This window comes from Nerophis ophidion, linkage group LG07 (assembly GCF_033978795.1).
Source record: "Nerophis ophidion isolate RoL-2023_Sa linkage group LG07, RoL_Noph_v1.0, whole genome shotgun sequence".
In the NCBI taxonomy this organism is placed as follows: Eukaryota; Metazoa; Chordata; class Actinopteri; order Syngnathiformes; family Syngnathidae; genus Nerophis; species Nerophis ophidion.
In genome coordinates, this window is record NC_084617.1 from 46,294,335 (window position 1) to 46,317,501 (window position 23,167).

The window sequence follows — 23,167 nt, forward strand, 5'->3', positions numbered from 1 at the left end:
TGCATGTAGTCCTTTTTCTAATGAGAATACATTTTTATAAAAAAACGTTTTTAGACCATGTCTATCCAACCAGAATAGCCTGGTTTTAAAAAGTTTCATTTTAACTGTTATACCAACACATTGCGATAATCGATTCTGAATCGACTTGTCACCGCAGGAATCAGAATCTGATCGACTCGGTTGGTGCCCAAAGATTCACAAATTACATTTTTAATGATAAATCAGTAGAATTGGTAAGAGAAAGCTGACCTTGACAGTCATGAATTGATGAAAACACTTTATTGTGTCAGTACAAAAGAACAACCCCTCACCCGACATACAAAATAAATGTCATATAGTCTTGCACCATAACATGAGCCATAAAAGGTGCATTTTTAACGGTTCAATTCATGACTATGTACTTGTTTGGGGGGTCAAAAGATCATTTGTGACAATATTATTAACCATAGCCATGTTTACTTGACACAAATAATCCAATCAAAGATTTGAATCCAATAAGGTCCAATGTACACACCCATTTAGATCCTGGCTTCGTGGTTGGGGTGAATCACCTTCACCGGCCTCGAAAAGAGCCAAGCCGAGCAGCAAACATGCACTTCTTACAACTTTCTTTTTAGAAATGTCAACAGTTGTTGAACGCCTTGATAGAAACACTGATTTGTACAAATGTAGAAACAAATTCATAAAAATAATATTTTTGAAAAATTCCCGGACATAAACAGAGGCGTAAAATTAAATGTGTTGGGCACAAATACAACTTTTTTTTTTTTACAACATTGGTGAAAGTAACATCTTTCTCTATTATTTCCACGAAAAATGGCCCAGACGGTTTATAGTCTACATAAACGCTTGGTGCTATTCCAATGGAGGCCAGTCGGTAGCCAAATCTTTCAGCTCAGTAGGTAGCTCACTCGCCTCAACTGTTTTCGACCTAGGTTTGGGTCCAGGCCGGCACAGAAAAATCAGGGACCGAACCACACGGGTTACAGTGGTGCCGTGACCCAAATAAGAGTAAGGTTTCGGGGGATTGTGACAAAACGGAGACCATGTGTACGTTGGTAAAACCTGACAACTTCCAGAGCAGTGCTGGCTTTTAGCTCAAAGCTTTTCAGGCAGACGGCCCAGGTTCCAGTCCTGGGCGGAACAGAAAAAGCAGGGACTGAATAATGCGGGTTACAGTGGTGCTGTGACCCGGATGAGTGAGGTTTAGGGGGCCATGTGTATGTTGGTAAAAACACATATACCGCCAACTTCAAGAGCAGTGCTGGCTATCGGGTTCGCTTCTGATGCGAATGACCCAGGGTTGAAAAATCAGGGACTGAATAACGCTGAGTACAGTGGGGCCGTGACCCAGATGAGAGTGAGGGTTCAGGGGATGAGTGCAACGGAGCCTAGCCGGTGTTTCTAGGACATGTGAACATTGGGAAAACTTCCTTCCCTGACAACTTCAAGAGCAGTGCTGGCTCGCTTCTGATGCGGAAGACCCAGGTTTGTGTCCAGGGTGGCAAATTAAAAGCAGTGTTGCCGTGACCCGGATGAGATTAAAGTTTAGGGGGAAGAGTGTAACGGAGGCTAGCCGGTGTTGCTAGGCCATGTGTATGTTGGGAAAACTTAATTCCCTGACAGCTTCAAGAGCAGTGCTGGTTATCGAGTTGGACAACCCAGGTTGAAGTCTCGGGCGGAATAGAAAAATCAGGGAGTGAGCCACACAGGGTTTGACATGTAAACAGTGGATTTGGAATTCCATTCAACGGAATTTGCGATCGGAGACATTTTGCGCATGTAAAAAAGGCTTATGTGATTGAACTGTTTTCCCACAGTAAAAAAAAGGAATATTTTCAAAAATGACTTAAATGGTTCAAATTCTTTGAAATTGCGTGGACTGGCATCATGTCTAAGTGCTCATGTGGATTGAAATCCCTAAAACTACACTGGTACAAGGCATCAAATACTGTTTGAACATGATTTTTCAAAGCTCCCCTCCACACATAATACAAATAACGACAAAATAGCTTCATTTTGATGATCACAGCATTCTGACAGGAGCTTAGAAAAGAGGATTGAGATGAACTGTGCTGGAAAGTGGATCAAAATCGGTGCTCAGTGCACTTGCTTGGCGGCCTCTTTCGACTTGTCGTTGGTGCTGACGTTAGTGAGTCGAACACTCTCCTCCTGCGCGTTCCTTCGGTCACGTACTTCACCCTCCTCGTGGAAACCGACCATCATTTGGTAGATGATGACTCCGATGATCGTACCGAGGAAGGGGGCGAAAACAGGCACCAGGAACCAGCCGTTTCTGACGCTGAAAAGTGACCGTTAAGATTAGATCATGAGCCCTTTTTGTCAAGAAGCTCACCAAATTACTATAATTAAGTGTAAAAATGGGCGCTTACGTGAAAACTTCCGTGCCCCACCCGGCTACTGCGGTAAAAAGGCGAGGTCCGAGGTCTCTGGCGGGATTGACGGCATATCCAGAGTTGAATCCCATAGACAGGCCGATGACCAGGACCACAAAACCCACAGTGAAGGCCTCCAATCCTTGGGGGATGGGGTTGTTGTAAGGATCAACGATGGCCAGAATGCAAACGATCAGTGCCGCCGTGCCAATAATCTACAGTACAGATCCAGGGACGGATGAAATTTGTGAGTTTCATTACCAAAGCATTTTTGTGTGTGTAATGAATATGCAGTTGTTTAAAATCTTGCCTGATCAAAGAATCCGTTGACAAGAGTGAGATGTTTTCCAGGATAGGTAGCAAATATACCAGCTGTCGCATTTGGTCCAGTCACATTAAATGCTCCAGGAAAGTCCCACAGGGCGTCTGAATGGGTTCAAGAGAATAACAGTTTTGTTGCCAATGAGGTTCATTTTACACATTTAACACGGTCTTGAATCAGACGTTAATTTAATATACAAGACATGGACCACTCGCCCTTGGCAGACTGCAAAAAGTGAAGTCAAATTAAAACTGTAACATGTAAAAATCAAGTACCATAATTTTCGGACTCCAAGCCGCAATTCTTTTCCTTGCGGCTTATAAAATGGTGCAGCTAATTTACAGGTGTTTCTTTGTTGACGACAATGTTTTGTATTCAATAAATATTTATGGATGGATGGATTTATCAACAGACACTGAAAAGCTGTGTTATTGTTTGCGCTATGGTGCCGTCTTTTGGACACGTTCGCTCAATGCAGGTGTCGCGGGTTGAAAATGTCCTTCCTGTCTTAATGCCTTCAACCAGAAGTTAAACAGTCTTTAGTGTTTCTGCTCAAAAAGGATTCTTCATCAATCACTCCAAGCAACGTCTGTAGGTTTTACAGTATACCTACAACTATTCTTACTTACTAAGCCCATATGTGATGTCTAAGGGAGTGTTTTCATGCATATTTGTACATGCTATCATAATGTAATCAAGCTAGCACCGTTAGTATTAGTGAATATGCTTACACGTTTACATGTATCTGTATTAATATCAACTTACAATGGCATTCTTTTTGTATTTTTTCAGTTTCATAAATTCACCAAGACGTCATTGTGGACTTATTGAATTTGTTTAACTGATTGGAGACCTAACTAGCGCATCTAGCGGTTCCATGACGATGACTTCTGTTTTGTTTGATCAGCCATTTTACTGCCGTCTGACAAACACTGTTTGGAAACAATTAAAGTATGTTAATAAACATTGACAAAATATTTTGTACTATTATAAATATACACAACTTATAGTCCGGTGCGGCTGAGATATGTAAAAATATGTTTTTCTTCTCAAATTTGGTGGGTGAGGCGTGAATACTGGTGAGTTTTATAGCCCGGAATTTACAGTAATAAATTGAGTAACAATACAGTGATGATACCTTAAGATACGAGTGACCCAGCTTTTTTGGGGATATGAGCTGTCTTTTGGCTAATTGTTATGCTTTATATTGTGAGCAAAAGTTCTGGTTAAGAGCATTTAAACAATTGTGTTTTTCCAACTGTTGAGAGTGTGAAGGAAGTGAAGTGAATTATGTTTATATAGCACTTTTCTCCAGTGACTCAAAGCGCCTTTTACATAGTGAAACCCAATATCTAAGTTACATTTAAACCAGTGTGGGTGGCACTGGGAGCAGGTGGGTAAAGTGTCTTGCCCAAAGACACAACGGCAGTGACTAGGATAGCGTAAGCGGGGATCGAACTTGGAATTCTCAAGTTGCTGGCACGGCCGCTCTACCAACCGAGCTATACTGCTATAATGAGAGTGCTGAGAAGCAGAAATGGATATTCATTTGGAATAAAGAAAGATATGATGAAAAAAAAAACATGAGCGAGCGTGTAGCAAACAGTTCAAGCACTGCTAGCCTGCACCATAATGAAGCAGAACGAGTTGATATTACCCACCAAGGGCATTTATCTATGACAATATGACTAAGCTGCTGACATTTGAATGGGAAGCAACTAAAAGGATGTATTGTATAAGATCCAATGCTGAATATTAGCAATATGACATTAATGTATAAATCTATTGTAGTTGTTGGTAGTGCATTCTAATGTATTGTTTTCATAAAATATTTCTGATATGAAAGATATTTTTTTATTTTTTAAAAGACATGATACATGTTAAAATGGTGCTGATTTTAGTGCTGAAGGCAAACACCAGTTAAATTGATTTCAATGAATTTCAATGGGAGAGGTTAATTCGAGATACACGTGTTTTGAGTTAAGCGCTCCGTCACAGAACCAATTAAGCGGATAAACTAAGTTACTACACCATCTCTCTATCATTTTGGGAATGCTTGGCCCGGAAATCGTTGAAGACCCCTGCTTCACAGTATATTTTTAAAGTACAAATATAATTTTAAATTAAATATCTGCACTGGTTTTAAATGGTACGCTGAATGTATAAAATGTTAAACAAAATTCAGGAACATGTATAGTACAGTCCAAAACTTTGGACACACCTTCTCATTCATTAGGTTTTCTTTATTTTCATGACTATTTACATTGTAGATTGTCACTGAAGGCATCAAAACTATGAATGAACACTTGTGAAGTTATGCACTTAACAAAAAATGGTGAAATAACTGAATTCTAGTTTCTTCAAAATAGCCACCCTTTGCTCTGATTACTGCTTTGCACACTTTTGGCATTCTCTCGATGAGCTTCAAGCACACCTGTGAAGTGAAAACCATGAACTTTGACGCTCTTCAAGAGAATGCCAAGAACGTGCAAAAAGAATGCGTGTGGCCATAACACTGACACATATAAACATTCACTGACATTGATTCAAAAAACGGCTTACAGTTGAACCCAAATGTTAGGACTTACCATAGTACATAGCAAAAATGACGGCCGCTCCGAGGAACCCGCCGATTGTCTGAAAGAGGAAGTACATGGGAAACTTTCTCCATCGTTCTCTGCCCAGCAGGCACAAGGCAAAGGTCACTGCGGGGTTCAAATGTCCTCCTGTGACAGCAAGTCCATGTAGACCGTTAGTAACGTTGCATCAGCTTCATGGAATAGGAAATGTTAGCCTGGAAAGATACCTGATATTTGGCCACAGACGAGGATGCCCAGAGTGGCAGCAAAGCCAAAGGCAAAGTTGACGGTCAGGAACAAACCATGAGAACCACCGCTCAACACCAACTGGGCCACGGCGCCGCAGCCGAACATCTGGAAGACAAATGTACGGAATGTAACTTCTCAGGTCAGATGGTGCGGAACTTGAACGATTGTACATGTACATGGTTATGACTTATTGTTTCAAAACTTTGGACTCACGACTTGGGTTCAGTTGACTTCCAAAGAGGGGGAAAGGGATCATTTGGGGCAGGCAGATTTAACACGTTTTTTTTGTTTTGTCGCTAATAATTAAGGCTGCTCAAAAAATAGACTCACATCCAAAGCACAATTATTTTTTAATCCGATTCTAAATCAAGTATTAACAAGTATTAATTTTGAAAAATCGATTTAAAAAAAATAACTTAATTTTTTTTTAAATACGTTTTAAGGCCATTGCTATGGGAACCCACACATTCATGGGAAGAACATGCAAACTCCACACAGAAAGATGCCGAGCCCGAGATTGAACCCCAGACTACTCAGAACCTTCGTATTGTGAGGCAGACGCACTAACCCCTCTTCCACCGTGAAGCCCTATATATATATATATATATATATATATGTGGCTTCACGGTGGCAGAGGGGTTAGTGCGTCTGCCTCACAATACGAAGTTCCTGCAGTCCTGGGTTCAAATCCAGGCTCGGGATCTTTCTGTGTGGAGTTTGCATGTTCTCCCCGTGAATGCGTGGGTTCCCTCCGGGTACTCCGGCTTCCTCCCACTTCCAAAGACATGCACCTGGGGATAGGTTGATTGGCAACACTAAATTGGCCCTAGTGTGTGAATGTGAGTGTGAATGTTGTCTGTCTATCTGTGTTGGCCCTGCGATGAGGTGGCGACTTGTCCAGGGTGTACCCTGCCTTCCGCCCGATTGTAGCTGAGATAGGCGCCAGCGCCCCCCGCGACCCCGAAAGGGAATAAGCGGTAGAAAATGGATGGATGGATATATATATGTGTGTGTGTGTGTGTGTGTGTGTGTGTGTGTGTGTGTGTATATACCGTATATGTATGTTTATAAATACTGTATGTGTGTAAGTATATATATATATATATTATATATATATATATATATATATATATATATATATATATATATATATACTTTATGTGTATATATACATATATACACTATATATCAATCAATCAATCAATGTTTACTTATATAGCCCTAAATCACTAGTGTCTCAAAGGGCTGCACAAACCACCACGACATCCTCGGTAGGCCCACATAAGGGCAAGGAAAACTCACACCCAGTGGGACGTCGGTGACAATGATGACTATGAGAACCTTAGAGAGGAGGAAAGCAATGGATGTATATATATATATATATATATATATATACATATATATATATATATATATATATATATATATATATATATATATATATATATATATATATATATATATATATATATATAATAACCTATCATCTCTCACTCAAAGTTTGGAAAGCCCCAAAAAATTTTGGGGTGTTGATTTTCATTATTTTAAAAATTTATATACGTTGGTGTTGCCACCAGTGATGGCATCGAGGAAAAAAGGGATGATGACTAACAAACCGCAAAGTGAACTTCCTGCGATGCAGGAAAGTGCCGCACATATCTCTGCCGTGAATGCTCATGACAATATAAAATATAGCTAAGATGACAAAATAGATGTTAGGTTTTTAACTCAAATGACCATATTTTGTGTGTTGCTCTTTAATCAAAGGTTAAAGTGAGTGCTACTGTACATCCTTTTTACACTTGTGTGTTAGGGCCCTGCCAACTGTGGGGGCCCCGTTTTGCGTCAAGGAGTGCATGGTTGCTTCATCCATATATTGATAGCACATTCCTGCTCCGTCACTGGTAAGAACATAATGGCACAGTACATTTCCTTGTAGCAGCAGCAATGCTGGTTTTGTAAGGCAGTCTCACTGGGTTTGATCACCAGTCAAAATTAACATTTTAAAAAGGAAAGCTCAATTACGTTAAATTTGTTATTTTGCAGTAAAAAAAAAATATATTATTGAACAATTGGTTTCCCATGAATAGTTAAGGTCCCAAAACATTTTTTGGGGAATGAAATGTATAAAAATTGGTTCAGATGGATAAAAAATTGTGAAATAATTCTGCTTAGGGCCCCAATTTAGACAGGGTGGGGGCCCTGCATATAAGTATGTTCACTGAAACATTACCTGCACAGAAAATACAAATTTACTATATTTCTTTTGGAAAAACTCTAAATCCAATTCAGCCTCTTGGTTTAAATGTCATAATGTAAGAGAAGTGTAAAACTCAAGGCAAGATCTGGCATGCAACATAATTTATTTTTTAGGGTCCGCCCTGCAATGGCAAAGGACATCCATGTCCTTTGCCATGCAAGGACCCTATTGAATCTGCTGCGTTTTATTATTCTTTCTTTCTTTCTTTCTTCCGCACCGTCGCGCCCCAATTTCACCCTCTTAACATATTTCAAAACTCACCAAATTTGACACACACGTCGGTCTTTCATGCCTTCCCAACATATTAGGCAACCAAACCCCAAAAATCAAAAATGCGCTCTAGCGCCCCCTAGGAAAAAAAAAAAACAGACTGCTTGTAACTTCCGTTAGGAATGTCGTAGAGACATGAAACAAAAACCTCTATGTAGGGATGACTTAGACCTAAATTCCATAATTGTATCTTCTGGGGCCAAAATCAACAAAAAATTTTCAAAAACCCATTCAAAGCCAAATTTTCACAAAAAATGCAATTTTTGCCTCTTTGAGCTGTAATTTGCCCCCCTTAAAATGCTTCAAAACTCACCAAACTTGGCAGACACATCAGGACTGGCAGAAATTGTGATCTAATGAAAAAAAATAATTCTAAAACTCAAAATTGCGCTCTACAAAATTTTTGGAATGAAACATAGAAAAAACTGCTTCTAGGAAGAAAACACAGACAAAACTGCTTGTAACTTCCGGTAGGAATGTCGGAAAGACATGAAACAAAAACTTCTATGTAGGTCTTACTTAGACCTACATTTTAATAATTGACAGCTAGCAGAAAAAATCAACAGGAAGTTGGCAATTACCCCTTCAAAATAAAAGTTTTGTGAAAAAACGTCACCTTTCTTCAAAAGTTATCTCCTCTGAGCGCGTTTGTCGTTTCGGCTTCAAACTCGCTCAGGAGAGAGTTTGGACCCTTCTGAATAAAAGTATGGATCAAAGTTTTGATAAGTTTTAAGGTTTTGATTTTACGCGCCTTCAAAGACGCCTTGCGCAAAGTTTCATAAAAAATGTAATTTTTGCCTCTTTGAGCTGTAATTTGACCCCCTTAAAATGCTTCAAAACTCACCAAACTTGGCACACACATCAGGACTGGCAACAATTGCGAGCTATTAAAAAAACCAAAGCCCAAAACTCAAAATTGTGCTCTAGCGCCCCCTAGGAATACAACACAGACAAACTGCTCCTAGGAAGAAAACAAAGACAAAACTGCTTTTAACTTCCGGTAGGAATGTCGTAGAGACATGAAACAAAAACCACTATGTAGGCCTGACTTAGACCTACATTTGAATAATTGACATGCTTTGGCAAAAATCAACAGGAAGCTTGATATTTTCACTTCAATACAACAACTGCATTACTTTCACAATGCATTAAATAGTGTCACCGAGGCATCTCCGACAGTGGGGCTTGGGGGCAGCAGCCCAAGGCGCGCTCGCACCTTCGCACCCTAATTTGACCCCCTTAACATGCTTCAAAACTCACCAAAATTGACACACACATCGGTATGGAGCGGCAGACCAACTTATTAAGCAACCAAACCCCAAAAATTAAAATTGCGCGCTAACGCCCCCTAGGAAGAGACAAAAAACAGACTGCTTGTAACTTCCGTTAGGAATGTCGTAGAGACATGAAACAAAAACCTCTGTGTAGGTCTGACTAAGACCTACATTTCCAATAAAAAACGTCTATACCCAAAATCAACAAAAATTTTGCAAAAACTCATTCAAAGCAACATTTTTGAAAAAAAACGCTATTTTTGCCTCTTTGAGCTGTAATTTGACCCCCACAAAATTGTTCAAAACTCACCAAACTTGGCACACACATCAGGACTGGCAGAAATTATGATCTAGTGAAAAAACCAAACCTTAAAACTCAAAATTGCGCTCTATTGCAATTTTTGAATAAAACACAGAAAAAACTGCTCCTAGGAAGAGGAAACAGATAAAACTGCTTGTAACTTCTGGTAGGAATGTCGGACAGACATGAAACAAAAACCTCAATGTAGGTCTCACTTAGACCTACATTTTGATAGGTGGCATCTTTCAGTTAAAATCAACAGGAAGTTGGCAATTACCCCTTCAAAATAAAAGTTTTGTAAAAAGCCGTCACCTTTTTCCAGACAAAACTGCTTGTAACTTCTGTTAGGAATGTCGTAGAGTGATGAAATAAAAACTTCTATGTAGGTCTGACTAAGATCGGGACTCGGGACACGGCGGCGGCGGCCAACGGCGGACCCGACCAACGCTGCTTGCAGCTTTAATTTATTTATTTTTTTATTTTTTTATTTTATTTTTTTCCAAGATGGCGCTGCTGTAGTGGCTGCTGTTGGCTGGAGCTCTGTGCTCTTGTGTCATCCTTTTGGGTTTCCCTCTTGTTTTCATGTGTTATTATACTTTTTTTGCCTTTTGGTCCGGGGGCCCTTTGGGACTGTGTGACAAGGGGTGGCACTTTCGTGACCTCTGTGGTGCTTTTTTGTGGACCTCTGTATCTGCCTCCCGGGAGCCTTTTGGCTATGGAGACCAGCTGCTGGGTGTCTGCCACACCGGAGCCGGTTTGGAGGGACTGGAGGAGGTGCGGATGAGGGGACAGGGCTGTGGAGCTAACACTGAACGCTGGGACGGAGAGGCTTCGCGGTGTCTTGGCTGGGTGAGCAGGTGTCGGACACCTCAGTCACCTTGGACGTATCGTCGCTCATCCATGCGGACTGGACACTGGCCGAGAGTTGGTTGGCGGCCGAGAGTGGAGTCGGCTCTCTTGGTTGCTTTGTTGGGTCTGCTCCTGTCTCTGGCCGTGCTCCCTCCACCCCAGCGGACGATGGCGTGGAACACCGCAGAGGCCACCACAGTGGATATGTTTCTTTTACTTTTTATTCATAGCTGTATGTAGAAAGGTCTGGTTGTATCTGCTGCTTTAATGTCTTTAATGTCCTCTGTGTTCTTTGATGTTTCCCTCTTACACACATGTAAGAGGGATGTGTACTATGGCAATGGGTCATTTTTTTCCGTTGGCCTCAGTCTGCACCCCCTCTCCAGGGCCCAGACTAAGACCGATTTTTTTAAAATTTTATTTAATCTTCTATTTTTTTCTGCCCCCCCCCCCCCTGTTTAGCTGTATCTCATCTTTTTTGGAAGGGGCGCTGGAAGCCGGCAGACCCGTCAGCGATCCTGTTCTGTCTCCCTGTAATGTTTGTCTGATCTTGAATGGGAGTGTGCTGAAAATTTTAATTTTCCTGAAGGAACTCTCCTGACGGAATAAATAAAGTACTATCTAATCTAATCTAATCTAATCTAACGCCCAGAAATAATGTGTCAAATAAGTACTTTATCGTTTCTTATTAAATGCATTAATGATTTCCATTTTAACAGAAAAAAAATCTTTAATATTATTTAGTTGTGCAACAAATATTATAAAACATTTAATATTTTTAATTTTCCTGAAGGAATCAATAAATTACTATCTATCTATCTATATTATCTAATAATGCAACAAATATAAAAATGTATTTTCTAATAATGCAACTCATATTATATATTCCAAAAAAAGTTGCTTAAATAAAAAAACACATAAATATCTGCTTGATTGATGATCTCAAAGCAAGTTATCCATCATATTGTACTTTGTATAAATGGCAATAAACTTTACATTAAAGTTTTTTTCAATTTACACACCCTAAAATAAAACGTAGATTTTACCATGAAAATAACTGTGGTAGTTGTTACATTTGCAACAATATGCTGTAAGAGCCACCCTAAATTTTACGGTAAAATTCTGGCAACTGAGCTGCCAGTTTGTTTGTTTTTTGCCGTAAAATCTGCAGCTTTTTTTTAGTGTACCCTAAAAAAGATATTATAGTCAAATGCAATGGAAAGGGTGTATTAAAATCACAAGACAAATATTATGTAAACAAATATTCATGTATTAGTCACTGTTACAAGGGGCTGTCACGCCAAATTTCTTCCCACCTACAAAAACCTTCCCCCCCATTTACTTCCGGGGTCATGATTAATACAGACATTTTGTAAACGCTATATTTTAAAAATATAACGCTATATAATAAAAATACAGACATTTTGTTAACGCTATATTATAAAAAATAAAATTCAAAAAACAATTTACAAACACAAGCTATGGGATGACACATTTACTTCCGGGGTCACGTTTCCTCACGTTTCCTCTTACGTCATCCCATAGCTTGTGTTAGTAATTTTTTTTTTTTCATTTTTTAAAATTGTTTTATAATATAGCGTTAACAAAACGTCTGTATTTTTATAATATAGCGTTATATTTTTATAATATAGCGTTATATTTTTATAATATAGCGTTATATTTTTATAATATAGTGTTATATTTTTATAATATAGCGTTAACAAAACATTTGTATTAATCATGACCCCGGAAGTAAATGGGGGGGAAGGTTTTTGTATAGGGAAGAAATTTGGCGTGACAGGGCCCTCTGAGGGCAGACATAAGAGGGGTGTGGACCTCAATGAAAACAAATTTGACACTCCTGATGTAGGTAAATATTGTCTTTATAAAAGATTGTTTGTGTATTTTAGGGTGGATAATCCGCAAGTACTGCTTTGGCAGATCGTTACTGTAAAGATTGCAGGTCTGGTTACGTACTTTAAAGCACGCACTGAAAGAAATGTGTGCTCCACACCATCCATCCATCCATTTTTTACCGCTTATTCCCTTTTGGTGTCGCGGGGGGCGCTGGCGTCTATCGCAGCTACAATCGGGCGAAAGGCGGGGTACACCCTGGACAACTCGCAACTCATCGCTCCACACCTTCTCGCCTTGAATGAATGAATGAATGAATGGGTTTATTTTGAGCCATGCAAACAAAACAAAAGAATGACATAAAATACAAAATAAATATATATATACATTATTTTTACACCTACATTGAAAACATTACATGTGCCTAATCTTTTGTAGATGTCAAGATTGGCTCAAAAGGGAGTGGGAAGAAGTAAACTTATTAGGTCCCACCCCTATACATATACAATATATATATATATAATATATAATACAATAATATATATAATATAATTCAATTCAGTGGTTGCTGCTATATATTGTCTATATATAATACATTTAAATTCACACACACTTACATATGTACACACACATATACACACACACATATATACAATTTATATATACATATACATATATACATATACACATATATATATATTCATATATATATATATATATATATATATATATATACATACATATATATACATATATACACATACACACACAATCACATACATACACACATGCATATACCCAAAATACACACATATCCATCACACACACTCACACACACACACACACACCTATATAAATACAATATATATAATAGTATATATAATATACACTTTTGTCTAAACATTATTAACAGTTTATGGTGCCTATGGGAACAAGCTTTCATTTTGACTGTGATATTAGTGGTTAATAGTGGATCTGTGGCTGTGGAGCTACTGCCCCTGATCAACAGGACCTGAGGACCACTCTTGCTATGTGTCCTATGCTGTGCATTAAAAGAGATGAGGGGAGCCCCCTGCCAGAGGAGTTATCCACGAACATAAGATCCCCCACTCGCCTGCCCTGTACCCCAGATAATGTACTTATTATGTGTCCTATGCTGTGCATTAAAAGAGACGAGGGGAGCCCCCTGCCAGAGGAGCTATCCACGAACATAAGATCCCCCACTCGCCTGCCCTGTACCCCAGATAGTGTACCCAAATCCCTTTTTTTAGTTTCCATCGGCACCAATTCTTTAGTCAGAATTCATATTTGTTTTTACATTTGCAGAAAATTAGTATTACTCAACACTAAATTGGCCCTAGTGTGTGAATGTGAGGTTGAATGTTGTCTGTCTATCTGTGTTGGCCCTGCGATGAGGTGGCGACTTGTCCAGGGTGTACCCCGCCTTCCGCCCGATTGTAGCTGAGATAGGCGCCAGCGCCCCCCGCGACCCCAAAAGGGAATAAGCGGTAGAAAATGGATGGATGGATGGCATATAGGATTGTTTGTGTACACACACACACACACACACACACACACACACACACACACACACACACACACACACAATTCAATGTATTCCTCTCATTGATACTAATTCATATAGTTTAACTAGTTGGGTGATGTCATAGAAGTAATAATAATAATGATAATATCATTAATGAATAAACAATAATAATATCGATAATGATAACAATAATAATAACAATATGAACAATAGCAATAGCAATGACAATAAATGATGACAATAATACATATAAAATAATGAAGATGATGATGATGATGATAATAACAACAAAAATAATAATAATAACAATAATCATTATTAGCCAGTGATGGAGTTTAACACTTAGGCATCCATGTTCACATTCATATACATTGCCCATACCATTTTTTTGTATCTTGTTTTGAACTGATGGACATTTGAACATTGCTTGAGCCCCACATCCAATCCGTTCCAAAGTTTCGCTCCACGCACAGACACACACAAACTTTTCCTGGTAGTTCTTATTGTTGGAATAGTAAATATACTACACCCCCTTAGATTATGAACTCCTTCTCTTGTGTTTGAAATGTTTTTGAATATTGGCAGGTAGAACCTTTTTGTTTGCTTTAAATAATAATTGAGCTGTATTAAAATCAACTACATCAGGCAGTTTTAATAATTTAGATTGTAAAAATAAAATATTTGTGTGGTCACAATATCCCACCTTGTGTAGAATTCTTATTGCACGTTTTTGGAGTGTAACCAGGGGATGTAGTGAAGTTTTGTAGTTGTTGCCCCAGATTTCTATGCAGTAATTTAGATATGGCAAGACCATTGAACAATACAATAAATGCAAAGCTGTGTAATTTAAGAAGAATTTGGATTTATTGATAATAGAGATGGTTTTGGAGATTTTGTTTTGTATATGTCTTATGTGTGGTTTCCAGCTTAATTTATTATCAATAGTGACTCCTAAGAATTTAATTTCTGACACCGTTTCTAGAATCACGCTATCTATATTTATTGCTGGTCCTGGATTGGAATAGCCGAATAACATAACTTTTGTTTTCTTTAAATTAAGGGATAATTTGTTTATATCTAACCATGTTTTTAATTTTGCAAGTTCATTATTTAGGGTGGATACAAAATTTGTATAATTATCGTTAGAATAGAAAATATTAGTGTCGTCTGCGAATATGACTAATTTTAATACATTTGATACTTTAAATATGTCATTAATATATAAGTTAAATAACTTGGGACCAAGAACGGATCCCTTTGGAACCCCACAAGCAATGTCCAAATGCCCAGATGTAAACTCGCCCATCTTCACAAACTGCTGTCTTTGTGTTAAATAGCTCCTTATCCAAGTCAAAGCTACTCCCCTTATTCCATATCTGTATAATTTTTTCAGTAATATTTGATGATTAATGGTGTCAAATGCTTTACTCAGATCCATGTAAATTCCAGCTGCATATTTCTTACTATCTAAGCTATTGGTTATCTCTTCTCCTGCATCAATTATTGCCATAGATGTTGACCTTGCTGTCCTAAAACCGTATTGACTTTCTTTAATTATCTTATGTTTATCCATAAATTTCTGTAATCTAGTGTTATATAATTTCTCTAAGATTTTGGAAAACTGCGGTAGCAAAGAGACAGGTCGGTAGTTTGTGAAGATGTGTTTGTTCCCATTTTTATATATTGGTATTACCTTTGCCATTTTCATTTTATTAGGAAATTGTCCTGTTTGGAAGGACAGGTTAAATATATAAGTTAGTGGTTTGGTGATGGAATGTATGGTTTTTTTCACAAGTGTCATATCTATGTCAAAACAATCAGTAGATGTTTTATTTTTGCAATTATTAACAACATCTATTATTTCCTCTTCAGTTACTCCCAACAGAAACATACTCATTGGATTCATTTCAATCAGTGACTCCATTTCATTGCTGCTATAATCAGGGATTTTGGCTGCCAATTCTGATCCGACATTTACAAAGAAACTGTTAAAACTCTCCACAACATTATTCATATTATAATTATCTTGGTTGTTATCAGTGAAATAGCTAGGATACAAGTTATTTTTTGATTTGCCTTTAATTATAGTGTTAAGTATTCCCCACACCTCCTTAGTGTTGTTCTTATTCCTATGTAATAGATTGGTATAATATAATTTCTTACTAGTCCTTATTATATCAGTCAATTTATTTTTATATGTTTTATATCTATGTTCAGAGTCTTCAATCAGTTTCTTTGTATATTAATTTTTTGAGCCAGGTTTTACACTACTTAATTTGATGAATTGTCTATATAATGTGTTTTTCTTTTTACAAGCGTTTTGTAAACCCTTGGTTAACCATGGGCACTTTAAAGTTTTGTTGTTGTTTCTAATTTTTTTTATTGGACATTTTTGGTTATATATTGAATTAAATATATCTATAAATGATTCAAAGGCACTATCCACATCTTTTTTGTTGTACACGCAATCCCAGTTTTGGATTGTTAGGTCCTGATTTAATAGATTGAAAGAGTCTTCTGTTCTAACTCGTTTGTAAGTATATTTTTGCTGGGAATTGAGGTCTGTACTGGTCTCATCATTATACACTGTGAATACAGCCAGATGATCGGTTATGTCACAGACCGTTACTCCACTGATGTTTGAAGACTGCATATTATTTGTGAAGATGCCTTAAAACATTTTCTTCGACAAGCGGAGATTAACATAAAATATGCAGACTTGTGGCAACAGGACTTAATACCGCCCCAATAACACACCTTTAGATGCACTTTCTATACAAAGAATTTGCACAAATGTGAGATTATTTAGAGAGTTTGTCCAAACATCGGACAAGAGCACAATCGGCTTGCTGATTCAGCAAGTTATGTGGCGACAAGACAGCCTTCAGCTCCGTGGGAGGGCCAAGCCTATAAAACGCCACAAAAACAAACATCTGGCAATTGTTTTCTAAGAACTGAAAGTTCTGAATAAAACCCCAAACTGTCTGCATTGTGCGTTTTGGGAGCAGACGGATTTGATTCAGGTTGAAAACCAGCGAGACGATGCAGAAAGTCGGACGTCATTTTATGTTGAACACACCTGTGTCAAATCGTTGGTGCACACAGCCCCTGGTCTGGTCCATTGTTTGCCTGCGTGAACTACCGTTGTGGCATGGCAGGGAGAGAATGTGAGGTGAAACTTCTCTCTCATCAAATCAGGACATGTACACTTTTGTTCCGCCTCGTTGTGCTATGTGTCACCGTCTCACTCCGGTGCCACACCTTTGGGTGTCTTTTCTTTTAGTCAATGCTAATTATGACCACACGTGTGTTTCATGTGCTCGTTAGACTTTGAGACGGCAGTCTGTTAGGACATAGTTTACAAGGAGCAGGATCAATTAAGGCAGGGGTCTTATATGGGCCCTAATTTGGTGTCCCCTCAACTCAACTTCATGGTTTAATGCGGGGGTGTCAAACTTGTTTTTTATCGAGGGCCATGTCACAGTTATGGCTGCCCTCAAAGGGCCGCTTGGAACATTCAGTAATAAATAGACATACTTTAAATTGCTTCATGATATTACTACCCAATTGCTTATCAATTACGTATATTTTTTTACATACACTGTAAAAAACAAAAAAAAAATGGTAAATTTAACAGTAAAAAAAAAATTACAGCTTAAATGGGAGAATTTCACCGTAAAATGTACAAATATTTTACAGTATATGAAATTTAAATTTGAAAAACAGTACCACAAATTTTAATGTAAAAATCTATAGTTATTTCAGTGTATTACTTTTGCGTTTTCACTATTATTGTAATTAGTAGGGATCAACAACGAAAAATTAATTCACATTTAAAATGTGATCCTTAGTCATTTCAGTTCTCAATCGATTCATAATTTTCAAAAATTGTTAAAAAATAAATAAAAACAGAACAGACAAAACAAAACAAAAATCTATTTTTTCAGTAAAATTCATTTTACAGTGCACAATTTGATGGATGTCTCGCTTTAAAAACATGGGTCAAACCAATATTTAAGTACTTATTTTCATTTTATTTTAAAATATATGACATTGCTTGCAGTATATGTATTTTTCAGTCAAAATGAAAAGTGGAATACATTTAGTAAAAAAAAGACACAAGTCTGGCCCCCAGTCTTTGAGTTAATATATATTGAATCCCGCTAAAAACAACACTAAATACACCAACAGTGCAAACACAAAACTTCCAGCACAACACACACCCATTGGGCAACACAAAGAGCAACTTCCTGTAAGGGGGCTGGAGCCTATCCCAGCTGCATGGGCGAACAAAAATGATCTGTTTTTCAGCAGAAGTCTATATGGACCATGGAGATACTCAGTTGTAATACACTTGTGGCAGTAATGACAATATCAAATAAGCAGAAGAAGTCTGCAGCTAAGTCATAGAAGTTTATAGAGTGCAAAAATAACGACTAAAGTGGTGAAGCTGTATTTACATATGCACTTTAATTATATTAACAGTTTTCATTTAACAAATATATATATATATATATATATATATATATATATATATACATATACACTACCGTTCAAAAGTTTGGGGTGACCCAAACGATTTTGTGTTTTCCATGAAAAGTCACACTTATTCACCACCATACGTTGTGAAATGAATAGAAAATAGAGTCAAGACATTGACAAGGTTAGAAATAATGATTTGTATTTGAAATAAGATTTTTTTTACATCAAACTTTGCTTTCGTCAAAGAATCCTCCATTTGCAGCAATTGCAGCATTGCAGACCTTTGGCATTCTAGCTGTTCATTTTCTGAGGTAATCTGGAGAACTTGCACCCCACGCTTCTAGAAGCAGCTCTCACAAGTTGGATTGGTTGGATGGGCACTTCTTGCGTACCATACGGTCAAGCTGCTCCCACAACAGCTCAATGGGGTTCAGATCTGGTGACTGCGCTGGCCACTCCATTACCGATAGAATACCAGCTGCCTGCTTGTTCTCTAAATAGTTCTTGCACAATTTGGAGGTGTGTTTTGGGTCATTGTCCTGTTGTAGGATAAAATTGGCTCTAATCAAGCGCTGTCCACTGGGTATGGCATGGCATTGCAAAATGGAGTGATAGTCTTCCTTATTCAGAATCCCTTTTACCCTGTACAAATCTCCCACCTTACCAGCACCAAAGCAATCCCAGACCATCACATTACCTCCACCATGCTTAACAGATGGCGTCAGGCATTCTTCCAGCATCTTTTCAGTTGTTCTGTGTCTCAAAAACGTTCTCCTTTGCGATCGAAACACCTCAAACTTGGATTCATCCGTCCACAACACTTTTTTCCAGTCTTCCTCTGTCCAATGTCTGTGTTCTTTTGCCCATCTTAATCTTTTTCTTTTATTGGCCAGTCTCAGTCATGGCTTTTTCTTTGCCACTCTACCCTGAAGCCCAGAATCCTGCAGCCACCTCTTCACTGCAGATGTTGACACTGGTGTTTTGCGGGTACTATTTAATGAAGATGCCAGTTGGGGACCTGTGAGGCGCCGGTTTCTCAAACTAGAGAATCTAATGTAGTTATTTTCTTGCTCAGTTGTGCAACGTGGCCTCCCAATTCTTTTTCTACTTTGGTTAGAGCCTGTTTGTGCTGTCCTCTGAAGGGAGTAGTACACACCATTGTAGGAAATCTTAAATTTCTTCACAATTTCTCGCAGGGAATAGCCTTCATTTCTAAAAACAAGAATATACTGTCGAGTTTCAGATGAAAGTTCTCTTTTTCTGGCCATTTTGAGCGTTTAATTGACCCCACAAATGTGATGCTCCAGAAACTCAATCTGCTCAAAGGAAGGTCAGTTTTGTAGCTTCTGTAACAAACTAAACTGTTTTCAGATGTGTGAACATGATTGCACAAGGGTTTTCTAATCATCAATTAGCCTTCTGAGCCAATGAGCAAACACATTGTACCATTAAAACATTGGAGTGATAGTTGCTGGAAATGGGCATCTATACACCTATGTAGATATTGCACCAAAAACCAGACACTTGCAGCTAGAATAGTCATTTACCACATTAGCAATGTATAAAGTGTATTTCTTTAAAGTTAAGACTAGTTTAAAGTTGTCTTCATTGAAAAGTACAGTGCTTTTTCTTCAAAAATAAGGACATTTCAATGTGACCCCAAACTTTTGAACAGTAGTGGTATATACAGGATATATATATATATATATATATATATATATATATATATATATATATATATATATATATATATATATATATATATGTGTGTGTGGGAAAAATCACATCTCTACAGAACTGTTACATGAGGGGTTCCCTCAATCATCAGGAGATTTTTGAGATTGAGGGAAACCCTCATGAAACAGTTCTGTAGAGATGAAGTAGTCTCGTGATTTTTCCCACACCTACATATTGCGCTCTACCACGGTATCGAGCACTATTCTCTGGATAATCCAATCAAGACATATATATATATATATATATATAAATATTATTTAATTACAATGTATTTACTTTAGCACTGTATAATTATATGTCAATATTTTTTACGTCAGTTTTTATAAGTCCTTTCTTTTGCAACCTATTTTATCTTTTTATATTTTCGCAATCAGCCTGACCTAAGCCTTGATAGTAATCGTTGTGATTAAAACATGGTTTCATATCATTTGACAAGGTTTAGCTTGTTAAACTGTAAGTAGGGTTATTGAATATGATTTAAATCAGGAGTAAGATGACCAATTAAGTGGTAATATTTGACTGGGACTTCCGACCCAGGGCCCAACTTGTCCACTACAGATGGGCCCTGGGTCTGAGGCCAAAAAGGTTAAGAACCCCTGTCCCAGGGGGCTAAACAGTTATGTAAAATTAAACATTTTTGAATGACTCTCACATTTTAGGGTCACTTTAGCTGTTGGTTGATGTAGAAATTCAGTCACAAAGTTAAAAGGTGTTTGGGGCCCAGCCTCACCCTAAGTCCACCTATAAACCTAAATAGAGTCTGGGACCCCTGAATTAAAGCTTATTCTATATATTTACAAAGTGTGGCATAGTGACCATCGACCTCAAATACTATTATAGTTGGGAGCCTAAAAATAATTGTATTTGTTACAAAAAATGTCACACTTTATTTATGTGGAAATATTTGTATCCTATTTTAAGCTAACCTTAATTGAATTTGATAGGAACAAATCTTTAGAATAAGTATCTTAATTAAAACGGGGGAACAGTGAGATTAACGCCTGCGGAAATTTGCTATTATATTCTTATCAATGACAGATCAGAAAGGGGCTAGGAATACGTTTGCTGTAAAATGTCATATAAAGTGATGTACCGTTCATTCATTTACATTTTACATACACTTCTTCACGCCAAACGGGGCCCCTACTGATCCTGGTGGCCCTATACGGAGGGGATTCCCCCAAAACATATTTTGTGGCATTTTCTGCTCTCCTAAAACTGTTAACTCTCTGAATATAGAAACTAAGAATCAATTCATTTTGCCTTTAAGCAACTAAAAATAGCTTAACAGGTTCAAAAATCATGTTTTGTTTAGTTTTTCCTTAATCTCCCTCTTTGAAAACTGTTCTATTTTATTCTTGTTTATATTCTTTTTAACCACGTGACTAAATGTGTGAACTATTTCTATCAGCAGTTGTAAATTGTACATTTTGACACTGTTCAGTTTACCAGGAAACGCTCAGAGACACTTACATTTGTTTAATGGCAGTTTCTCTTTGTGTTGCCTAATATGTATATACGTATATATACACACACATATATGTATATATACACATATATATAAACACACAGAGATATTATTATAAATGGATATATGTACACATATATGTGTGTGTGTGTGTGTGTGTGTGTGTATATATATATAATACTTTTTTAGACCATACTGTAAATTGTGACCTGTTTTGAAAAAATGTAATTGTAATTATAATTACCAATTAATACATTGCGAGAATCGGTTTGAATCAAGAATCAATTCTGTAGTGAAACCATAACCCCAGGAATTGGATTGAATCATTAGATGGCCAAAGATTTACACTCCTACTAATTATCATCTAATTGGAGTCAAGATTGCCATAACAAATCAAACTGACACACGGTGTGCGCGCCACAATTACAGTACATTAAATTGTGAAGTTAAGTAGAGGGCCACAAAATATGGGTCTGTGGCCCAAAAAATGCAAGTTTGAGACCCTTGTTCAAGGGGACTGAGCGACTGGTTCAAAACTTTCCACAGTTTTTAACGAATAAAAGTAAGAACATTCAATAACGGAAGGAACTTTGGAGTGGTTGGGAGCCTGTTTGCTCCAAAAGGGGCTCTGAAGCAAGGCAGCGGTAAACCCAGACTGTTCTTCTGAATATATATCCACATAAATAGTTAATTTCATTATTTTGCTTTAGTTTTTTGTCTGTAAAATGTGCATCTTAAGTGCATTTTTACATAACACAACCACAGGTGCCCACACACAAACGTTGAGGTGTGAACAGGATGTTTTATTTAAGGCCCCTCCTATACATCAAGTACTGTGTGGATTACATACACTTCACTCTGGACTCCAACGCTAACTTGGCTAACATTTAGACAAAAGTTGCATACAAAGAATATGACTTTGCTTCCTTCTCAGTTTGCACTTGGCATATTGGCCGCTTTCATCGCTTTGCAAATATTGTCACAAAAAATTGATCCAAGGAGCGACGGCAGGGTTACTGATTAGACTGCAGCATAATAGAAACAATGGAAAGTGTACAAAAATTACTTTTGAGAGCAGGTGAAGCAAGTGGTACAAACATTCATGACTGATGATGAAAGGTAGTATATATATATATATATATATATATATGTATATCTGTGTGTGTGTGTGCATGTATATACACATTCACATACACACATTTAAATATATATGTATATATATATATATAAACATACATATATATATATATATATATATATATATACGTGTGTATGTATGTGAATAAAATATATACATACATACAGTATAAGTGTATATATATATATATATATATATATATAGAGTGAGAGAGAGAGACTTTTGACATATGCACTTACCACAAGAATGAGAGTCCCCAGACATTCCGCCAGGGCCTGGCGGAGAAGCAGGTTGCGGATCTGGAAGGTCTTGGACAGTTTTTCCAAATATATCTTCTGTCTGCCCATGTCGTCTTCTCGGGTGAAAGGAAATATAGAAGGCACACTTGGTTGGCGGCTTTCGCAGAGCGGATGTGAAGCAGGAAACACCAGACTTCTCTTTT

At 37.6% G+C, this 23,167-nt stretch overlaps 1 protein-coding gene across 1 annotated transcript; it reads right to left on the minus strand.

Moving 5' to 3' along the window:
* Window positions 1-262: 262 nt before the first annotated feature.
* Window positions 263-23,167, minus strand: aqp3a (aquaporin 3a). The gene is made up of 6 exons (XM_061906261.1): window positions 22,965-23,167; window positions 5,525-5,651; window positions 5,307-5,444; window positions 2,707-2,822; window positions 2,394-2,611; window positions 263-2,302 (listed from the first exon to the last, which is right to left on the minus strand). The coding sequence occupies exons 1-6, from the start codon at window positions 23,070-23,072 to the stop codon at window positions 2,101-2,103; spliced, it is 909 nt and encodes a 302-aa protein (XP_061762245.1). The 5' UTR covers window positions 23,073-23,167; the 3' UTR covers window positions 263-2,100.